The sequence below is a fragment of the Gopherus flavomarginatus genome, chromosome 1 (genome assembly GCF_025201925.1).
Source record: "Gopherus flavomarginatus isolate rGopFla2 chromosome 1, rGopFla2.mat.asm, whole genome shotgun sequence".
Lineage (NCBI taxonomy): Eukaryota > Metazoa > Chordata > Testudines > Testudinidae > Gopherus > Gopherus flavomarginatus.
Genome location: NC_066617.1, coordinates 356926936 through 356943834, shown reverse-complemented (window position 1 = coordinate 356943834; position 16899 = coordinate 356926936). Strand labels below are relative to the sequence as shown.

The 16899-nt window shown below is 44.5% G+C and overlaps 1 protein-coding gene across 7 annotated transcripts in view; it reads right to left on the bottom strand.

Annotated features, from left to right (window-relative positions):
* Positions 1 to 16899, bottom strand: part of TENM4 (teneurin transmembrane protein 4) — a 1003172-nt gene that overhangs the window by 71197 nt on the left and 915076 nt on the right. For 5 of the 7 annotated variants that reach the window (XM_050940297.1, XM_050940246.1, XM_050940272.1 and 2 more), the window contains 5 exons: positions 16172 to 16433; positions 11899 to 12166; positions 8507 to 8650; positions 6784 to 7033; positions 3337 to 3357 (listed from right to left, as the gene is read on the bottom strand). In XM_050940297.1, the coding sequence (XP_050796254.1) occupies positions 3337 to 3357; positions 6784 to 7033; positions 8507 to 8650; positions 11899 to 12166; positions 16172 to 16433 (945 nt within the window). The remainder of the gene's footprint in view (positions 1 to 3336; positions 3358 to 6783; positions 7034 to 8506; positions 8651 to 11898; positions 12167 to 16171; positions 16434 to 16899) is intronic. The other 2 variants (XM_050940262.1, XM_050940289.1) reach the window with 1 other exon arrangement.

Sequence of the window (16899 nt, the reverse complement as noted above, 5' to 3'; positions counted from 1 at the left end):
GCCTGTAGCAGATACCAACTAATACTCCATCTTGTGCTTTATCTGTTAGCACACTGATCCATAAGCATTCAAGATCTTTTTCTTCTGAGTTATCAGTGACACAAACAGGTAATGCCATTTTTGACACAGAGTGCCACTCCACCTCCTTTTTTGCCCACCTGATCCTTCCTAAATAGGTTATAACCATTGATTTTAACATTCCAATCATGTTTACCATCAAACCAGGTTTTAACCAACTAGACTGAATTTATGCTAAAAAATGAACAATTCCAATCAATCTTGTTTATTACCTAGAATCCTAACATTGCTGTATAGACAATTCAAGAATTTCTTCTCTTTATGTCATTTGGTTCTTTGACTAATTTTGTTTTCAGCATCTCTATTTTGTGCTAACTGATTGCTCATATCTCCCACCTTTGTGCCTCCCCTTTTGTTTTTAGTTTAATCCCATCCAGACTACTCTAGCCAGCCTGTCCTCAAGGAGATTGGTCCCCTTTCCCCTGCGGTGGAGGCCATCTAAAACATATAGCTCTCTCTACCCACAGAAGGTGGACCAATGTTTCACAAAATCCTACACCCTATAGCACTTACTTTGCCAGCGGTTCACAACCAGAATCATCTATTTTTTTTCTCTCATGGGACAGGAAAAATCTTAGGCCTGGTCCACACTACACAGTTAAATCGATTTAAACAGCGTTAAATCGATTTAACTCTGTACCCGTCCACACTACAAGGCACTTTAAATTGATTTTAAGGGCTCTTAAAATCGATTTCTGTACTCCTCCACAACGACAAGAGTAACCCTAAAATCGATATTACTATATCGATTTAGCGTTAGTGTGGACGGAAATCGAAGTTATTGGTCTCATTCTTTTACTGAGCTACCCAGAGTGCACCGCTCTGGAAATTGATGGTAGCCTAGGACCATGGACGCACACCACCGAATTAATATGCCCTAGTGTGGACGCGTAAAATCGATTTTATAAAACCAGTTTTATAAAACCGGTTTTAATAATTTCAATTTTATGCTGTAGTATAGACGTGGCCTTAGAGGAGATTGCTTGGATATTCTTCTTCTTGAGTCCCCTGAAGTAATCTACGATCTGCATGATATCCCATGACACAGTGTCATTAGTCCTTGTCTGTCTACTTTAGAAGGCTATCCAATCTTAGAGTGATGTCTAGTGTCTTGGCTCTGGGAAGGCAGCACATTGTTCTGTTGCCTGTCTGTCCTTTGTAGAATGTTCTTTTGGTTCTTCTGAGTATTGAATACCCAACAAGCATCATCTTTCTTCCTAGAATGGTTGGAAGACTCTTTGCCAGCAAGCTTGATTTTCTTAGTGGTAGGGCCAAACTGCCACATATGTCCTGTACACCTAGCCATTCCCTTGCATCTGCTGGATCTTGAGAGGTATCTTGGAAAGGTTTCATGTTGAGGACCTGATATTGATTTGAAACTTCTAGCTGTGTGGAATTCCTCACGTTACTCTTCTCTCTGGTGGCCACAGTCTGCTCATTCTCATCTGTCTCTAGCCATGTAGAATTTCACAGTAACCTCTTGCCTCTGGTGGTTATGAACCACCAGGCCTCCTCTCTGACTTCACTGAATACCCCAATTGCTTTGGTTTTTCTCGTCCTAAATGTTCCCTCATGATACATCCTCCCTTTCCTTTGGTTCTTTAGCTTTTCTTATAATTTGGACAGGATCGTGCCAACAATATATCAGGCACTTTACAGATAGCTGAAAAGACATGGCCTTTGTCCCCAAAGAGCTTGTGCTCTAGACAGACCACATACAAATGCAAGGGGGGAGACAGGCAAGAAAAAGCAGGGTGAATGTGTAGAGCAGTGTGGCACTCAGACTTATTGCTTCCATGATATTATGGACATTTATATTGTGAACACTTCCCTGTGCAAGGACTAGGGCTTGTCAGAAGAGATGTGTTTAAGGAGGACCTTTAGGAAAACCCCTCCTGCTTCAGAATATAAGCCAACTTCTAACTATTGGGGTCAGGAAGGAAACCTTCTCTGGGGGACAGGTTATTCCTTAACTACCTACTGTGGGGTTTCTTACACCTTCCCTTGAAACATTCAGTGCTGTCCATTTCAGTGATAGGATACTGGATTAGATGGACCATGGTTCTGATTCAGTCTGGAAATGTCTGTGTTCCTAGGAGGAACAGGCAGAGGTGTTCCCAAGCAGGTCAGGTGAGGGCTCTGGGCACAAGGACTATACTTTCTTCTATATCTCTCATATTTCATCTCTCTCCTTTAACATTTGAAACAATCTCCACAGCACTCGCCCTGTGCCAGTTCTTGACTCACCCTTTCTCCTGTGCCTGCATGATTGCTCTCCTTCCTGCTCTTTCCCAGGTCTTCCTACTGTGGCACTGGCCATTGCTGATCGCAGACATTTGCTGTCAACTTTAAAGTGCTGAACCCCCATGGAGGAGGAGTTCAGTGCTGCTGGTTTCAATAGCACTGAGCACCTTTGCAGATCTCAGTGGGATGACTTCTACTGCCGCTTGTGTGAGGTCTATGCCATTTGTACTGGGTGATACTTGATGTGTGATTAGGTGAAGGAAACTATCTGCTGCAGGAAACAGAATTTACACTTGGCCCTGTAGCTCTTTCAGTTGGCCTGTGATGCCCGAGCTTTCAAGTTGTGCTAAACAGAAAATAAAACCTCACAACAATGCCATGCGTTTGGAATGCAGCATAAACTGAAAACTTGAGGGCCTTCTCCAAAGTGCTCTCCTACCCACTGTGGATCAGACACAAAGAGGGCTGCAGAACGGACACTAAGGGTCAAATACTCCCCATGATAACGGAAGTTCACACTTAGTGCCCCAGGCTCACAGCCATTCTAATCGGGGCAAGCCTCAATTTTTATAACAACCATAACTGGGGATCAAACCAGGCTAAAAGTATGAGCCTCTAGAGTTTTAGCTGGGAGCTATAACAGAGCTGTGGTTCTCTGTGGGTCAGGACACGTAACACACACTAACCAGTGGGTTACCCAGAGCTCCTTTTAAATTACATGGATAATTGTCTTAGTCTTGCCATTCACTCAATTGTTTGACAAAGCGCCCCCTTCCTCCTTCCTTTATATTCTATTTTAACTGACTATGACTATTTATGGACCAAGCAGAATGGCATTATGACCCTGACGCATGATTAATGGCTTCCAGTTTGGATGACTGATCGCCTGCATCAGCTTTAATCACACTGGCTTCATTTGTTATTGAATCATCTGGAAATGGCACTTGCGGCTCACCATATAACAACATGCAACAAGACAGGCAGAGGCATAAAATTCTCCACTGGTTGGCTTACCTATGTCTGAAATCTTTATTTCTGACAGACGGCAGGAAAGCAGGGAATAGAAGAAAGCATAAGGTGTTAGTGGCTGAGTTAGAAGCATTATTAGCAAATTGAAAACTTGACAGTAACTGTACCATACAAAGCAATAATAAATAAAGACATAGCAGGCATGACAATGATATACTTTATATTGGATATTACTTGTCAGTGAGTTCACTTATGTACTGCTGCATATCACAAAGGAAGTATGATCTCACCAGCTCAGAGGTACTCATTTATGCAGGAGATGGGGCCAGGCAAACTTCACACACAGACACTCACTACATTTAATTATCTGTCATGGAACGTAATGTCAGGATAGAAGCCTGTTTCTTTAGTAAGCTTTACAGCTTTTTCACTGTCGCTGATTGTGGTTCTTTCTATTTTACAAGGTAATATATCAGCAGAATTGTTCTGGTCAGCTTCTTTTATGTTCACTGCCTGAATCTCAGAGACACCATGGCAGAGAATTCAAGTGGGATTTTTTTTTTCATGGGCCAACTGACATACCCCATTGTAATTAGCTGGAAGCCACATTGCAGCTGCAGGAAAGAGCACTGCACTCTAGTAAGAGACCGTACCAAACAGTGGGAGTGTGAATCTCAAAGGAAATGCTGCATGAGGAGGCACAGGTACAATCCATTTAAGCCAAAAAATGGCTTTCCCCCATAGCTTTTAGTCAACCTCCATCTGTACCTATTTAATTTATAGCACACGTGAGTTAAGAAGTGCTTTTTTGGCCCCTATAACCTAAGTGTTTGCACAGATAAAGCAGTAATGGCTCCAGCAGGATTAACATGGGATTAAATTAAACTTTGTGGGTCTCTGAAGAATCCAACAAGGTCACTTTTTCAAGGTTTCCAATTTGCTCTTTTGCAATCAGGGATTGTTTCACCAAACCTATACACAGAGGGTCTTTCTAATAATGCTGAAATACAAAAAAAACTCAGGGTGAGATTTCCAAAAATCCCTAAGGAAGTGAGGCACCCAATTCCCATGCCATTACTGTGGGGTTTGGGCATCTATCTGCCTTAGGCTCCTTTGGAAATCATGGCCTCCATCATTAAAATAACCTTTCAGCACTGGAAGGATGCTATGCACCTTAATGAAGGCCACCATGGAATCATTCCTCAATATTTGGAGTCCCACTCCTGGTATTTTACTCAAGCTGTGACTCGCTCAGAGAAGTGACTGTAAATATAGAATATCAAACCCTCTGCTCAGAGCAGGACCAATCCCCAGACAGATTTTTACCCCAGTTCCCTAAATGACCCCCTCAAGGATTAAACTCACAACCCTGGGTTTAGCAGGCCAATGCTCAAACCAAATACGTTATCATGGAGTTCCTTGTTTATTGACTCTCCATAATTTCCATATTGAATGAGCTCAGGTTAGATAGAAAACATCATGTCTACTAAGTGCCAGCTCTGGAATCTCAGCCTGGATTCTCTTCTTCTTGTATATCAGCACCCATAATAAAAGTCCTGCAGGCCAAATTGGGCCCTAAGGGGCATGCAATGAACTTCTGTGGGTTTGCACAGGTGTACCTACTAGTAAACAATTCTGATGTTGATGTCAAGGAAAAACAGAATCTAGCTCACTCTCTTTTAGCGGCATTGAGTCCTCAGAGCGAAAAGGAGTATAATGCAACGCATCCTCGGGCACTGATCCTGCAATGAGCTGTAGTTAAGTCAATGAAGGTCCTCATTGTAGGACAGGGGCTGTGTTTTTGTCAGCAGACATGACTCTAAATACAAATCTGCTGAGTAAGTAGGGACCATTTTTACAGTCACGTCTCTGGGGAGTGAGAAGTATCACACTTTTAGGCCAAATTTTGAGTCATAGCAGGCACATGCATCTTCTGGGAGCTGTGGGTGCTCAGAGCTTCTCAGAAACTCGCTCTTACAAGTATCCTGTTAATACCGAAAAGATTCATCTATGCTCATTTCCCTTACATCCCATTGGGATGCTGTACATTATGGATGAGTTCTTGGCAGCTGTTTGTGTGTGTTGGCAGGAGGGGCTTGGTATGTTTGGGTTTCAAAAATGCAGTAAATACTTTCACCAGAAAAAAAGCAGAGAAACAACAACAAGCATTTTGGAACTACACACCAAAGGGAAGCACTGGGCACCCAGGCACTAGAGCTGTGGAGTGCTGTTTTAGAGCATTAAAAATAAAGTCTGTGACTGGGATTTGCCAGATAATGAAATGCCATTTAAAACAAAAGAAAAACTGCATGGATTTCTGTCAATAAGTTAGTCAGTGTAAAAAAATTCAACAACCTGTCTTTATCCTCATGTGTGCAATGTACTGGTTAATGAATGCTTGGACCAAAGCATATCACTGACTAGACATCTTGACATACACAGCCATGTAAACCTCCCATTACAGAATTATTCACCAACGGTCAGTTTAATCTCTAGTCCTGTTACAAACATGTTGTATTAGGGCCTGACCCAAAGCCCACTGAAGTCATTTGTTAGGTTCCCATTGACTTCACTGGGTTTCAGATCAGGCTCTTAAGGCAGAGCCATTGAGCCTGATTCAGATGTCACTTACACCAGTTTAACTCTATTGACCTCCATGGAATTAATCCTATGTAGCCGCAGCATGAGATCAGAATCAGATCCACTGCCTTCAACAGGGCAGTGTGTTTGTCATGAAATGTCTGGGAGGGAAAAATATCACAGATGAGGCAACACGAATTTTGACTCGATCACAAAATATTTTATTTCATCAAAATTTATGACTCATCTGTATTTCCCCTTTCCCCATGCCCCGATTTTCTTCCCACCCCTCTTTTGTGCATGCTGCTTTGCAAACCTTGCTCTTCCTACTGGAAGTTTTCTCTTCACTTTTCTGCCGGGGCAAGTGGCAGCACTTCATCTCCCTGCAGGAGAGAGACAGAATTTCTTCACCCAGCCCCTATTTTTCAGAGAATTCACTGGAGGTGTTTGTATGTTGGTCCCAAAAAACCCACCCAGAAGTCACAGACTGGGAGTTCCTTGGTGAGCTCACTGTCCTAGGTATGAATGATCCTCTCTCCTGAGTACCCTCTACATATCATCATTAGTGATGTGTGTCCTTCCAATTGTTATCCCGGAGGCTGACTGTTAATTTTTAGAATTCCCACTAGTCACTCACCAGACTGAGGAGGACATATTAACTCAGTCTGAGTTAGCGGGTAAGAAATGCGATAGATTATTTTGGGCCTGTGACTCCATTCTGGATGAACTCACCAGGTCGCACGCCTTTCTGGTGTAAGTCAAAGTCAGTGGATTTGCACCAGAGGTGAATTTGGCCCATTCTGTTAGTTTTAAAAAAACAAGAGTTTTGGTTTCATTTTCCCTCTGAGTACATAATATTTCTGCAGAATCAAAGGTGAACAATTATCACAGGCTGCGAGCTGCCTGGTGTACCTGAGCTCCAGTATGTTGGTGACATTGCCAGAGGGAAAGATCCTTCGGATGTAGTTGAAGTCTCCAACATAAAGGCTTCCATCAGATCCGCATGTTAGGGCAACAGGAGCCAGGAGCTTGTTCCCATCTGCAAGGCCATTACAGCTTGGACAGGAAATGCTACGCCTGCGTCCATTGCCCATAATGCTGCCTATGACAGGCGGCTGCTGAGAGACAAACTGGTTTTCCCCATTTCCTTTATGCAAGATGCCTATTAAACGATAAGAGGAGAAAGGGACTTAAACAGATGGTGAAACTGAAGCACACGGAGGGCAAGCGACTTGCTCCAGGTCACAGAATGAATCATTGGCGGCACAGGAAATAGAACCCTGGCGTCCCAGCTTCCAGACTCATGTGGCACCACACCACAAAGAGCTCTCTCTAGGTATCATGTGAAAAATGAGATGTCCAGGGCCCATGGCAGGCTGCTGTAACTCCTAGAGCACAGTGTTTCTCAGCCTTTTCAGGTTGCCGCCCCTCCTTCCCCATTTACTATAAAGATATATCAATGCTAACAATGGTCAGCCTCTGTAATTTATTTGTGTGGGTGTTTCAAGGGGCTGGCAGAGATGACTTGACCTTGAAGGGTAAGGGTGAGTGGCTAGGCTGGAGACCAAGCTTTTCTTTGCTTTACAGTGTAATAAAATGTCCAATGCCTCACAATCCTCTGATTGCTATTCAGGGCCCTACTGGGGGCTGCGACCACGGGTTGAGAAACACTGTGATGTCACTTGTGGAGATTGGAAGGTCAAGATAATTGTCACTAGTGAGAGAGGGTATCCACTGGGGTCATCTGCTGGCAAGGGACATGCTGGGTAGTAGTAGTTCACTTAGGAAAATCTGGGTGGAGTATTAACTGGGGTAGGTTTCATCAGCAGGGCCCGGGGGAACTTACAAGCTGTTTGTGAGAAGACCAGGAAAGTTTTCATTAGTGGTGCCATCTGAACTGGGGCTACTCTCTCCATACTCAGTACAATCACACAGGGTAGTGCAAACTTTCCATCCTTCGGCCATGTTCTAGTAATTCTGTCCAGCTAAATGCCCCTTCTCTAAACACTCATCATGCACTAAGGAATGTAGGCTTTATAGTTTTAAAGAGAGCTGAGCTCTAGCATAGCAGCTGGCCACAGAAGTTGAGGGATGGGGAACTTAGGGGTGGGAAGCCTTCTGAAGCCGAGTAACTAGGTTTCCTTGAGCAGGATAGAAGTCATGTTGGACAGGTTCTCCTCAGGTCCACAATCCAAACTGCGTTCTCATCGCTGGTAGCAAGGGTGATTATTATGCCATGCTTTGCTGAGTGTGATTGTATTTGGTGGGTTTGCTTTCAATGGGGTCGACAAAGGATGGACCCTATCTGACCGTATGCATACACTGCATGTGCTTATGTAGGGCTCAGCCTTGGGACTTTTTTTGATGGACGTCAAACAATTCAATCCCTTTCCTTATAGGTAGTACAAAGCTGGGGCTGCACACTTCATATAAATATGCTACAGATTTACAGCAGCTGATCCCTTTCAGATTTGCCCACACAAAGCTGTCGCTAAATGTAGGTTACGATGAATAATTCGTTAGTAGCGTGTGCATGTGTGTGTTTTCCCTTTGGTTGAATTATTAATGGCAGAAAGCAACAATGCATTGTACCACTGCATCACCCCGCTCACGCCATTTGTTAAAGCCAACCCACCGCTCTGTATGTTGAGAGCATGGTGTTTGTCCAGGGACCATCCTCCGAGTTTGGAAGCATCAATTTCATAACCCTGAAGGACTGCCGTCCTCTTCTCCCACAGGATCAGATCAGGACATGATTCATATTCATAGCCCACGGAAACTGGGAGCAAAGGGGAAAAAAAGAAGCGCATAGGTTAATAACCTCAGAAATGCACATTCAGCACACAGCTGAGAGCTTTAATTAGTTGGGGGAAAGGCCATTTCTACAGACAAGTGCCAATTCTATTTAAAATACCATCACATTAATGCAGTCTTAATATTCTCCTCTTTAAAGGCCACTCTGCATAAAAAAGGTCAACACAGCAGTAGATGTTGGACAAATGTGCTAAATATTCAAAAGGCGCCGACTCACAGACACAATTCAAAGTAAAGGGTGACCCAAGGGTTTAGCAAAAATGGTCCCAGAATTCCAAAATGGTAGCATGTTGCTTCTATTCATCACCTCATGTGCTAAAGTTGCCTGGCAGTGATGCAGTGGGCAGAGGCAGAAAAACATGGCCCAGTTTAGAAAACAAAACAATCCAAGCGGGTCTAAATCAGTGAACTCCACTAATGTTGGCAGACAGGCCAGAGATTAATTTCGGCCGGTATCACTAATACAGACAAAATGGTTGAATGTGAATTGGTTTTCATAATGTTCAGAGAGTCTTTAGGCCTGATTTACCCCCCTTTCACTGGTGTAAATCAGGAATAACTTCATTAAAGGTAATGTAGTTACATTACTGTAAAATCAGTTTCAGTGAGAGGAGAACCAGGCCCATTATTGTTCTGAACACCTACAAGCATAGGCACCGACTTCTTCTGGCGCCCGTGGGTGCTTGACCCTGCTCTGCCCCCGACTCAACCCCAGCCTGGCTCCCTCCTGCCCTCATTCCAACCTCTTCCCCATATCCCCACCCCAGCCCTGCCTTTTCCCCACCTCCTTCCTTGAGCATGCCACGTTCCCGCTCCTCCCCCATCCATCCCTCCCAGAGCATGTACAGCTGTTTGGCGATGGCAAGCGCTGAGAGGTAGGTGGAGGAGTGGGGAGGTAGCGTGCTCAGGGGAGGAGGAGGTGAGGTGAGAAGGGCGGGGGGGTGGGGCAGAGAGCTTGGCTGCTGGTGGGTGCAGAGCACCCACTAATTTTTCCCTGTGGGTTCTTCAGCCCCGGAGCACCCACGGAGTCGGCGCCTATGCCTACAAGAAGTCTTCTGGCTTTCCTCAAAAGCAGTAAGACCCAAAACCCAGTTCACCAAGTATCTGAAGCACAGCAGGGATCTTCAGTTTTACATTGCTTAGGAGACAAGGGAAAAGTAGGATTTGGAACAACTCTTGCAAGGGGCCCAGTGTCTCCTGAGAAGTGTTGAGCACTGACATTAGGAACCCTGCAAGATCAGACTGGACAGGAGAAATATGCAGTACAGGGAAGTCTTGCATTGGCAGGGAGATGAGTTGGATTGAACAATCAAAAGGCCTTTCCCGCCTTTTCTGCTACAGTTCTGTTTTCAGCTCTTTTGATGAAAAAATATATTTATTTGTCTATATGTGTTCTTGGCTAGTAATGTGGTATTTTAAATCTCTGGGCACCTTTGAAGGTTTCCAGAATAATACAAAAAAATCCTAGACACAGGTACAAAGTGAAGGGTGTCTTGTAGGTGTCTGCCAGAAATAACTTTACTATACCAGAGCATAAACCTTTTAGGACCTCCTTTTGAGACCCTGCCTCTAATTTCACCCCCACTAATCAAGTAGGGAGGAAGCTAAATTCTAGCTGCAACTAACTGTGAGTGTGACATGGGGGATAGGCTGAGGCCTTCATAAAAATCTGCCCCCCAAAGTCACACTAGGTACGTAATTCTCTCTCTATGAATAGGGCCCTACTAAATTCACAGCCATGAAAAACGTGTCACAGATTGTGAAATCTGGTCTCCCCCCGGGAGACCAGTGTTTCTCAAATTGGGGGTCCTGACCCAAAAGGGAGTTGCAGGGGGGATCACAAAGTTATTTAGGGGAGTCACGGTATTGCCACACTTCTTCTGTGCTGCCTACAGAACTGGGTGGCTGGAGAGCGGCAGCTGTTGGCCGAGGGCCCAGCTCTGCAGGCAGCAATGCAGAAATAAGGATGACAATACCATGCCAGGCCATCCTTACTGCTGCATTGCTGCTGTGGCAGCGGCTCTGACTTTAGAGCTGGGCTCCCAGCCAGCAGCCACTGCTCTCCAGCTGCCCAGCTCTGAAGGCAGCGCTTTTTGGGTCAAAACCTCTACAATTACAACACTGTGAAATTTCAGATTTAAATAGCTGAAATCATGAGATTTATGATTTTTAAAATCCTATGATGGTGAAATTGACCAAAATGGACCGTGAATTTGGTAGGAACCTAACTATGTGTTATCTGTACATGTTGCTCCGTCCAGAGCCTCACTTATGTGGTGTTATAGGGTCTCATAAGCCTCAGCAGGTCATGTCAACCAGCCTCTCCCAAGGAATCTCAGCCCCATGTATAAGAGACTCACTCTCTCTCTCTGCAGACTGAGATAAAGAGCCCCGGCTCTCCTCTTGAGAAGCATATCTCCATTTGGCTACAGGGGAGCAAAGAGGAGTCTAGTTGCAGGACTGCAGTTATCCCTGAATTGCTCCAGGGGCAACAAGGAGGATCAGGATCAGGGGTGGATGTCTGTTGTTTTAAAATAGTAGTGGAGACACCTGGGGCGGGGGGCCTCTCATCCTGCTGTTGCCATTGCCAAGGCCTGATCTACTCCGCCTGGCTAAACCCTATTGCAGAGCTGTGAGCTAAGGACCATGGCTCCTTTAAAGATTCCTCTGGCTGACTGTCAGTCAGACAGGGAGCAACCAGCTGCGGCACCGAGCAGTCACTATGCATGCTCAGTGCCCCTCCCGCTCCCATGTCCTTTCCACAGCAACTGATTGACAGATATGACATTTGGGCTGGGTGGGCTCTGTGATGTCCGTGAAAAGCGGAAGGAGCTGTAGCCGTACAAGTGTTACATGGGCAGCACAGAGGCAGCTTCCTCCTCCTGTAGGAATATAACTTCTTTAGCTGCAGATCCCGCTGGCTACAAACCACGGATGGTGCTGTGTTCAAGAGATGGTGCAAAGAACACACAGAGCCTGATTTTCCACTGCTTCGCACCTTGGGTAATTGTTCTAAAGACGTAGAGGATCACACAACGTGCAGGGCAGTGGAGAAGCAGGCCCACAGTGGTTACGCTGTGATGACGTTCTGGAAAGGGCAGTGAAAGGAAGAAAAGGTAAGAGCTGGATAATCTAGGATAAGGTTTGCGTGTGACCACTTAACTTCTTACATGCAAGATGGAAGGAGAGGAATGTGTCCTGAGGTCAGCTTACCAAAGGCTTCAGACAGTCCATACACTTTCTGGCTGTAGACATCCGTCTTATCCCAGATGAAATAATAGGAGAGGTCCGGGGCAGCTGCAAACCATTTTCTAAAGAGGCGTCCTTCTACGGCCACCATAAGGTGGACTTTCATGAGGTTGAAGGGGATGGTGGGATGGGTCATGCTGATCCTCAAGACTGACTTATAGCCAGCCGTGCGGCTGCTCAGGTAGCTCAGCTTTATTTTGCTGCCAGCAATGTTAATCTCCTCTTGCAGGGCCTGAGGAAAAACAGCCAGGAGGTGTTAAATCACCACTGAGCAGACACCAAAAGGCAGCCAAGTTGCAATTAATCAGACACTTACATCTTCAGGAAAGCTCTCTGAGAAGTTTCTAAACCAGCCCGCTTACGAGGCATCAGTTATAAAATATTCACAATGTACAGGGTTATTCGTGGAGGCCAAGGAATATTTCTCTGGGTGAGGTGGGACGGAAAGGGTGGGTTAAAAATGCTTACAATGGGATCCAAGCAGAAAAAGGCTCCAGCCATCTGTAACCAGGATGCCCCCAGCCAATGCTCCCTTTTCTCCGCTTTGCCCTCTATCTTGCTGTGTTCCTTTGGTGACAATCTTCATCTCCTGAACTCTTTGTGAGACAGTGAGCCCTATTTGTCCCTCTATCCCTCCTCCTGCTGCTATCTCACCTGGGTCCTACCCATCCTCTCCCACCCTGCTCCTGTCCCCTCTCCCCCCAGCTCCAGCCCCACCTCTTGCCAATGACCCACCATTTCTGCTTCTTTCTTCCCCTCCTGCCTTCGCCTTCCTTTTACTTCTATGCTTCCTCATCCCCTGCTCCTGCCCCTAGCCCCGCTCCGTTGAGCTCTCCTCTCACCTTATTTCTTCTCCCTCTGCATTCCAGGCATCCTGCTTCCTCCTCCATGCTGCCTGGGCACCAGCAGGGGGAGCACTGAGAGCCCAGGAGAGAAAGTTTTCCTCCTTTCAGTCCCAGTGTCCAGTACTACTGCAGTCCTGGCCAAATGGGACAAGAAACTGCAGACAAAGTCTTGCTCGGCCCTAGCTGCCATGGGGATTGAGCATGCTCAGTATCAATGGAATCTTCAGAGAATTTGGCAGCTAAACTCTCACGAGTCTCTACTGAGCATATATGAACTGAGATTTTTGGGAGGGTTATAACTTGGTTAGTTTAGGGCAAATTTTCTGGGGATGGTGAAAGGTGCATCCTCGAAACTAGGGTGGGGTCACCCGGCCAAATGTCCAGTCCCTGCTCCAAAACACAGAGGTGCAAGAGCTTCTCAGTGAAATGGCTGTATGATTTTTTTTCTAACATGAGCACAACAGTGTATTTTCCCCCAACCTTGTTCTTGTAAAAGGCCGAACCATTTTAGCTGGAACTTCCCTCTAAAAAACCAACATTAGACTGATAGAGGGGAGGGCTAGCTCAGTGGTTTGAGCATTGGCCTGCTAAACCCAGGGTTGTGAGTTCAGTCCTTGAGGGGGCCATTTAGAGATCTGGGGCAAAAATTTGTCAGGGATGGTACTTGGTCCTGCTGTGAAGGCAGGGGACTAGATTCAAGGACCCTTCCAGTTCTATCAGATAGGTATATCTTCATTTAATAACAATAATAGCCAGCACAGACAACGTATTAGCAACTGAAAACAGAGTCCTGTCATGGAAAGCATTGGGCAATCTGAACTATAGGCATTGCTTGCCTATAACAATAATTCTAGCACTTGCACAGCACCTTGGATACTGAAGGATCTGAAAAAATGCTTTATAAATAAAAAACAGGCTTCACAACAGCCCTACCCATTTTATGGATGGGGAAAGTGAAAGACAGAGGCGTTAAAAGGATTTGCTAAAGGTACACAGTCAATGGCAGAGCCAAGAATAAACCACAGGAGTCTGAAATTCTTTTTAGTGCACTGCTCTAACCACTAGACTTGACCCCTGTTTGTTGGAGCTTTACACAGCCTCACTTGTGCTGGAACGCTCCTCTCATATGGGCTTTAGCTATAAATAACCACCCGTCTGGGAAATGAAGCTCCTAAGAGTGGCTGTTCTGGGCTATTATCAAAGAGCTAATACTTTTTCAAGTGATAACTCACAAACTCTGAGCACAGCAGCACTTGACAAACTGATGCATCACGGAAGTTAAAGTACCATTGCACCACGTCCATAAATATTTACTTTATCTAATGCAGCCTTTTCAATTTACATACCTATGCACTTATGGGGGTGAAAAATGACAGATCTGGGAAAACCCAGGAATTTAAAAATAGATTTTACAAGCTTAGCAACAAGCTATGCTGGCAGCAGGCTCAGTCAGAGACCAGCTGAGCAGCGATGCAAAGAAGGCAGTCCCTTTCATCTAATCTGTCTTCACATACAACTCCTATAGGAAAACACCAGCCAGAAATAATTGCCACTGAGGTATTGCTTTGCAATGTCTGGTTCAATTCGGTGTATGAAATGTTTACTTCTCTCTGCCACAACTGACTTCTCTCTGTCCCTATTAACTACCATTTCAGAAGAAGGGTCAACTGAGTAGTAAATACCTATCAAACAAATGCCAAGAATGGATTTAAAAGGATCTTGCCTCAAGAGGTGGTTCAAATCATGAGGCTCACAAGACCTTCCAAAATGGTTGCATATTGTGCTTTGTTGCATTTCATGAGCAATACTGTCCCGGTGATGCACACCCACAGAAAAATGGCATTGGGAAAAGGATGGGCCACAAACCGCCTGGAACTTACAAAAGTAGAGGCAGAAACTGTCCCCGTATTTCTGTCTATCTGTTAATTAGTACTGTCGCTAGATCCACAGAGGCATGCATTTGTGCAGCACCTAGCACAATGCGGTCCTGGTCTGTGACAGGGTTCCTACATGCTAGTGCAATATAAATAATACATTCAGTACTGTACAAAAGTGGCCAACCCACTACTAGACTGATTAGAAATAAGAACCCCACTTTACACATATGAGGAATTCTCTCTGCTTCTTTCTTTTAACCCCTTGATGATAGCCACAGTCTTGATCTCCTGCCTGTAGCAAAGCCTGCCAGTTATGCATGCGACAAGTTGAAAAATCTTGATGCTCAATTAAATGTTAACTGAGTTAAACGTTTCTATTTCAGCTACTCCTTCCTCTGCCATCCCACACAGTGTACTCCACTGAGCAAGGAAACTATTACTCTCTCCAGTTTCTTCAACATGACACACATAGTACCTGAAAACTGATGAGAAACAAAGACATTTGAATACTGTCATTTTGCCTTTTGGATGACGGATTAAACTGAGGTCCTGAGTGCTTGAGAATTAGCCCTGATGTCCCAGCAGAAATTTAATTTAAGAAATTACCAATCTGATTACCTAAATTCCCCTTTCAGTTGCAGGACTCTGTTATTCTGTTGTGTACAGTTAAATAGCCGCAACACTGTACTCCAGAGATTGCTGCATTTCTTTGAACGAGCATTTGCATTTCAGACTGCGGAGTACTTTGGAATCCTCTGTAAATGTATTACGACTCTGCTTTGTAATACAATAAGCATTCCTATACCCCTCAAGGAATAAATGTGATTATGTCCATTGTATCTAACATTTCTCTATTGAGAAGTGTGTCTAATAGAATGCAATGATAGAATTTCAAGCACTTTTCCATTAGGGTGTTTTTATAATATATGTTACACAATGTGGGAATTATGCAGACAAAGGTAAAATTCGTATTGACTTCAGTGGGGGCAGGATTTCATCCCAACAATATTCTCTTCAGGCTTGAAGGCTGAAAGTTCTTTTCCCAAACTTTGGGAAAGTTCAATTCCAAAATTCTGCCCCAAAGCAGAAGAACAGCATTAGGCATTTTAGCAGTGGGTGCTGAAATGTACCCCGAAGGTCTGTTACATCTTAAAATGTGTCCCACAGCCACCCTTTTCTTGTAGACGGGAGGTGAGGACAAAGCAGAGCTAGTGCAGTTTTTGCTGTTGGTGAATAAAGCACGTCATTATCTATCTGTCACAGAAGAACAAAACCAAGCATTATGGCCAAACATCGATTTTTGATTTTTAAAAGTAAGTAAATGTATAGTGTAAATTAAGCAAGGCCTCTGGGTTACTGGAAAGCTACTAGTGAAGCCGAAATCAGTGTCACAAAATGTTTTAACAAGTACAGAAACAGAATAGGATGAACGCTCCTGGATGCGCACAGCTCCATATGCACTGCTCCTCTTGACTACCTGGAGCAAGTGTTTCACTTTAGAAAGAAGATTCATACCTGAATTTCTGGAACAATGGGACCTTTCTCGGAACAGGAACTTGCAAATGCTGTCAGGGGGGACGGGGAGACCACAGGGTTGGGACGGGCAAAGTTGCTGAGATCACAGCTTGGAATCTCATTCTCTTCATGCCTCATGACTATGGTTTCCATTACAAAAAAGCGATCCCAGGGTAGCCAGAGCGTGTGTTCCTGAGTGATGAAGGGAGCCCGTTCGAAGTGTAAGATAATGGAAATCCCACCATTAGTGACGAGATCAAAGCTGTTTTTAAGAGACAAAGTAAAAATAAAACTAAAACAAATGATACTTGGTATGTCTAGAGCCTTCCGAACAGGAACCTCACTGTGAAAATATTAAAGGATTAACCCTCACAAAACCCCTGTGAGCTAGAGAAGTATTATCACTCCTATTTTACAGATGGAAAAACTGAGCCACAACAAGGTTAAATGATTTGGACAAGGCCATACTGTAAGTAAGTGGCAAAGCCAGGAATAGAACCCCTGGGTCTTGACATTCAGTCAAGAGAGATAGTTATTAAACCACACTATCTTCTTTTTAAAAGACAAAGTTTATGTTTGTGATTGCTCTCCTGAGTTATTGGACCTCAAAGGTTTTATTTACTATTTTTAAAAATGTGTTTAGGATCCAATATCAGTCACAGATCATATGGACTTACACATTTAAACAAACTATCTGGAAAGCGGATTCTCCTTCACTTACCTGCCCA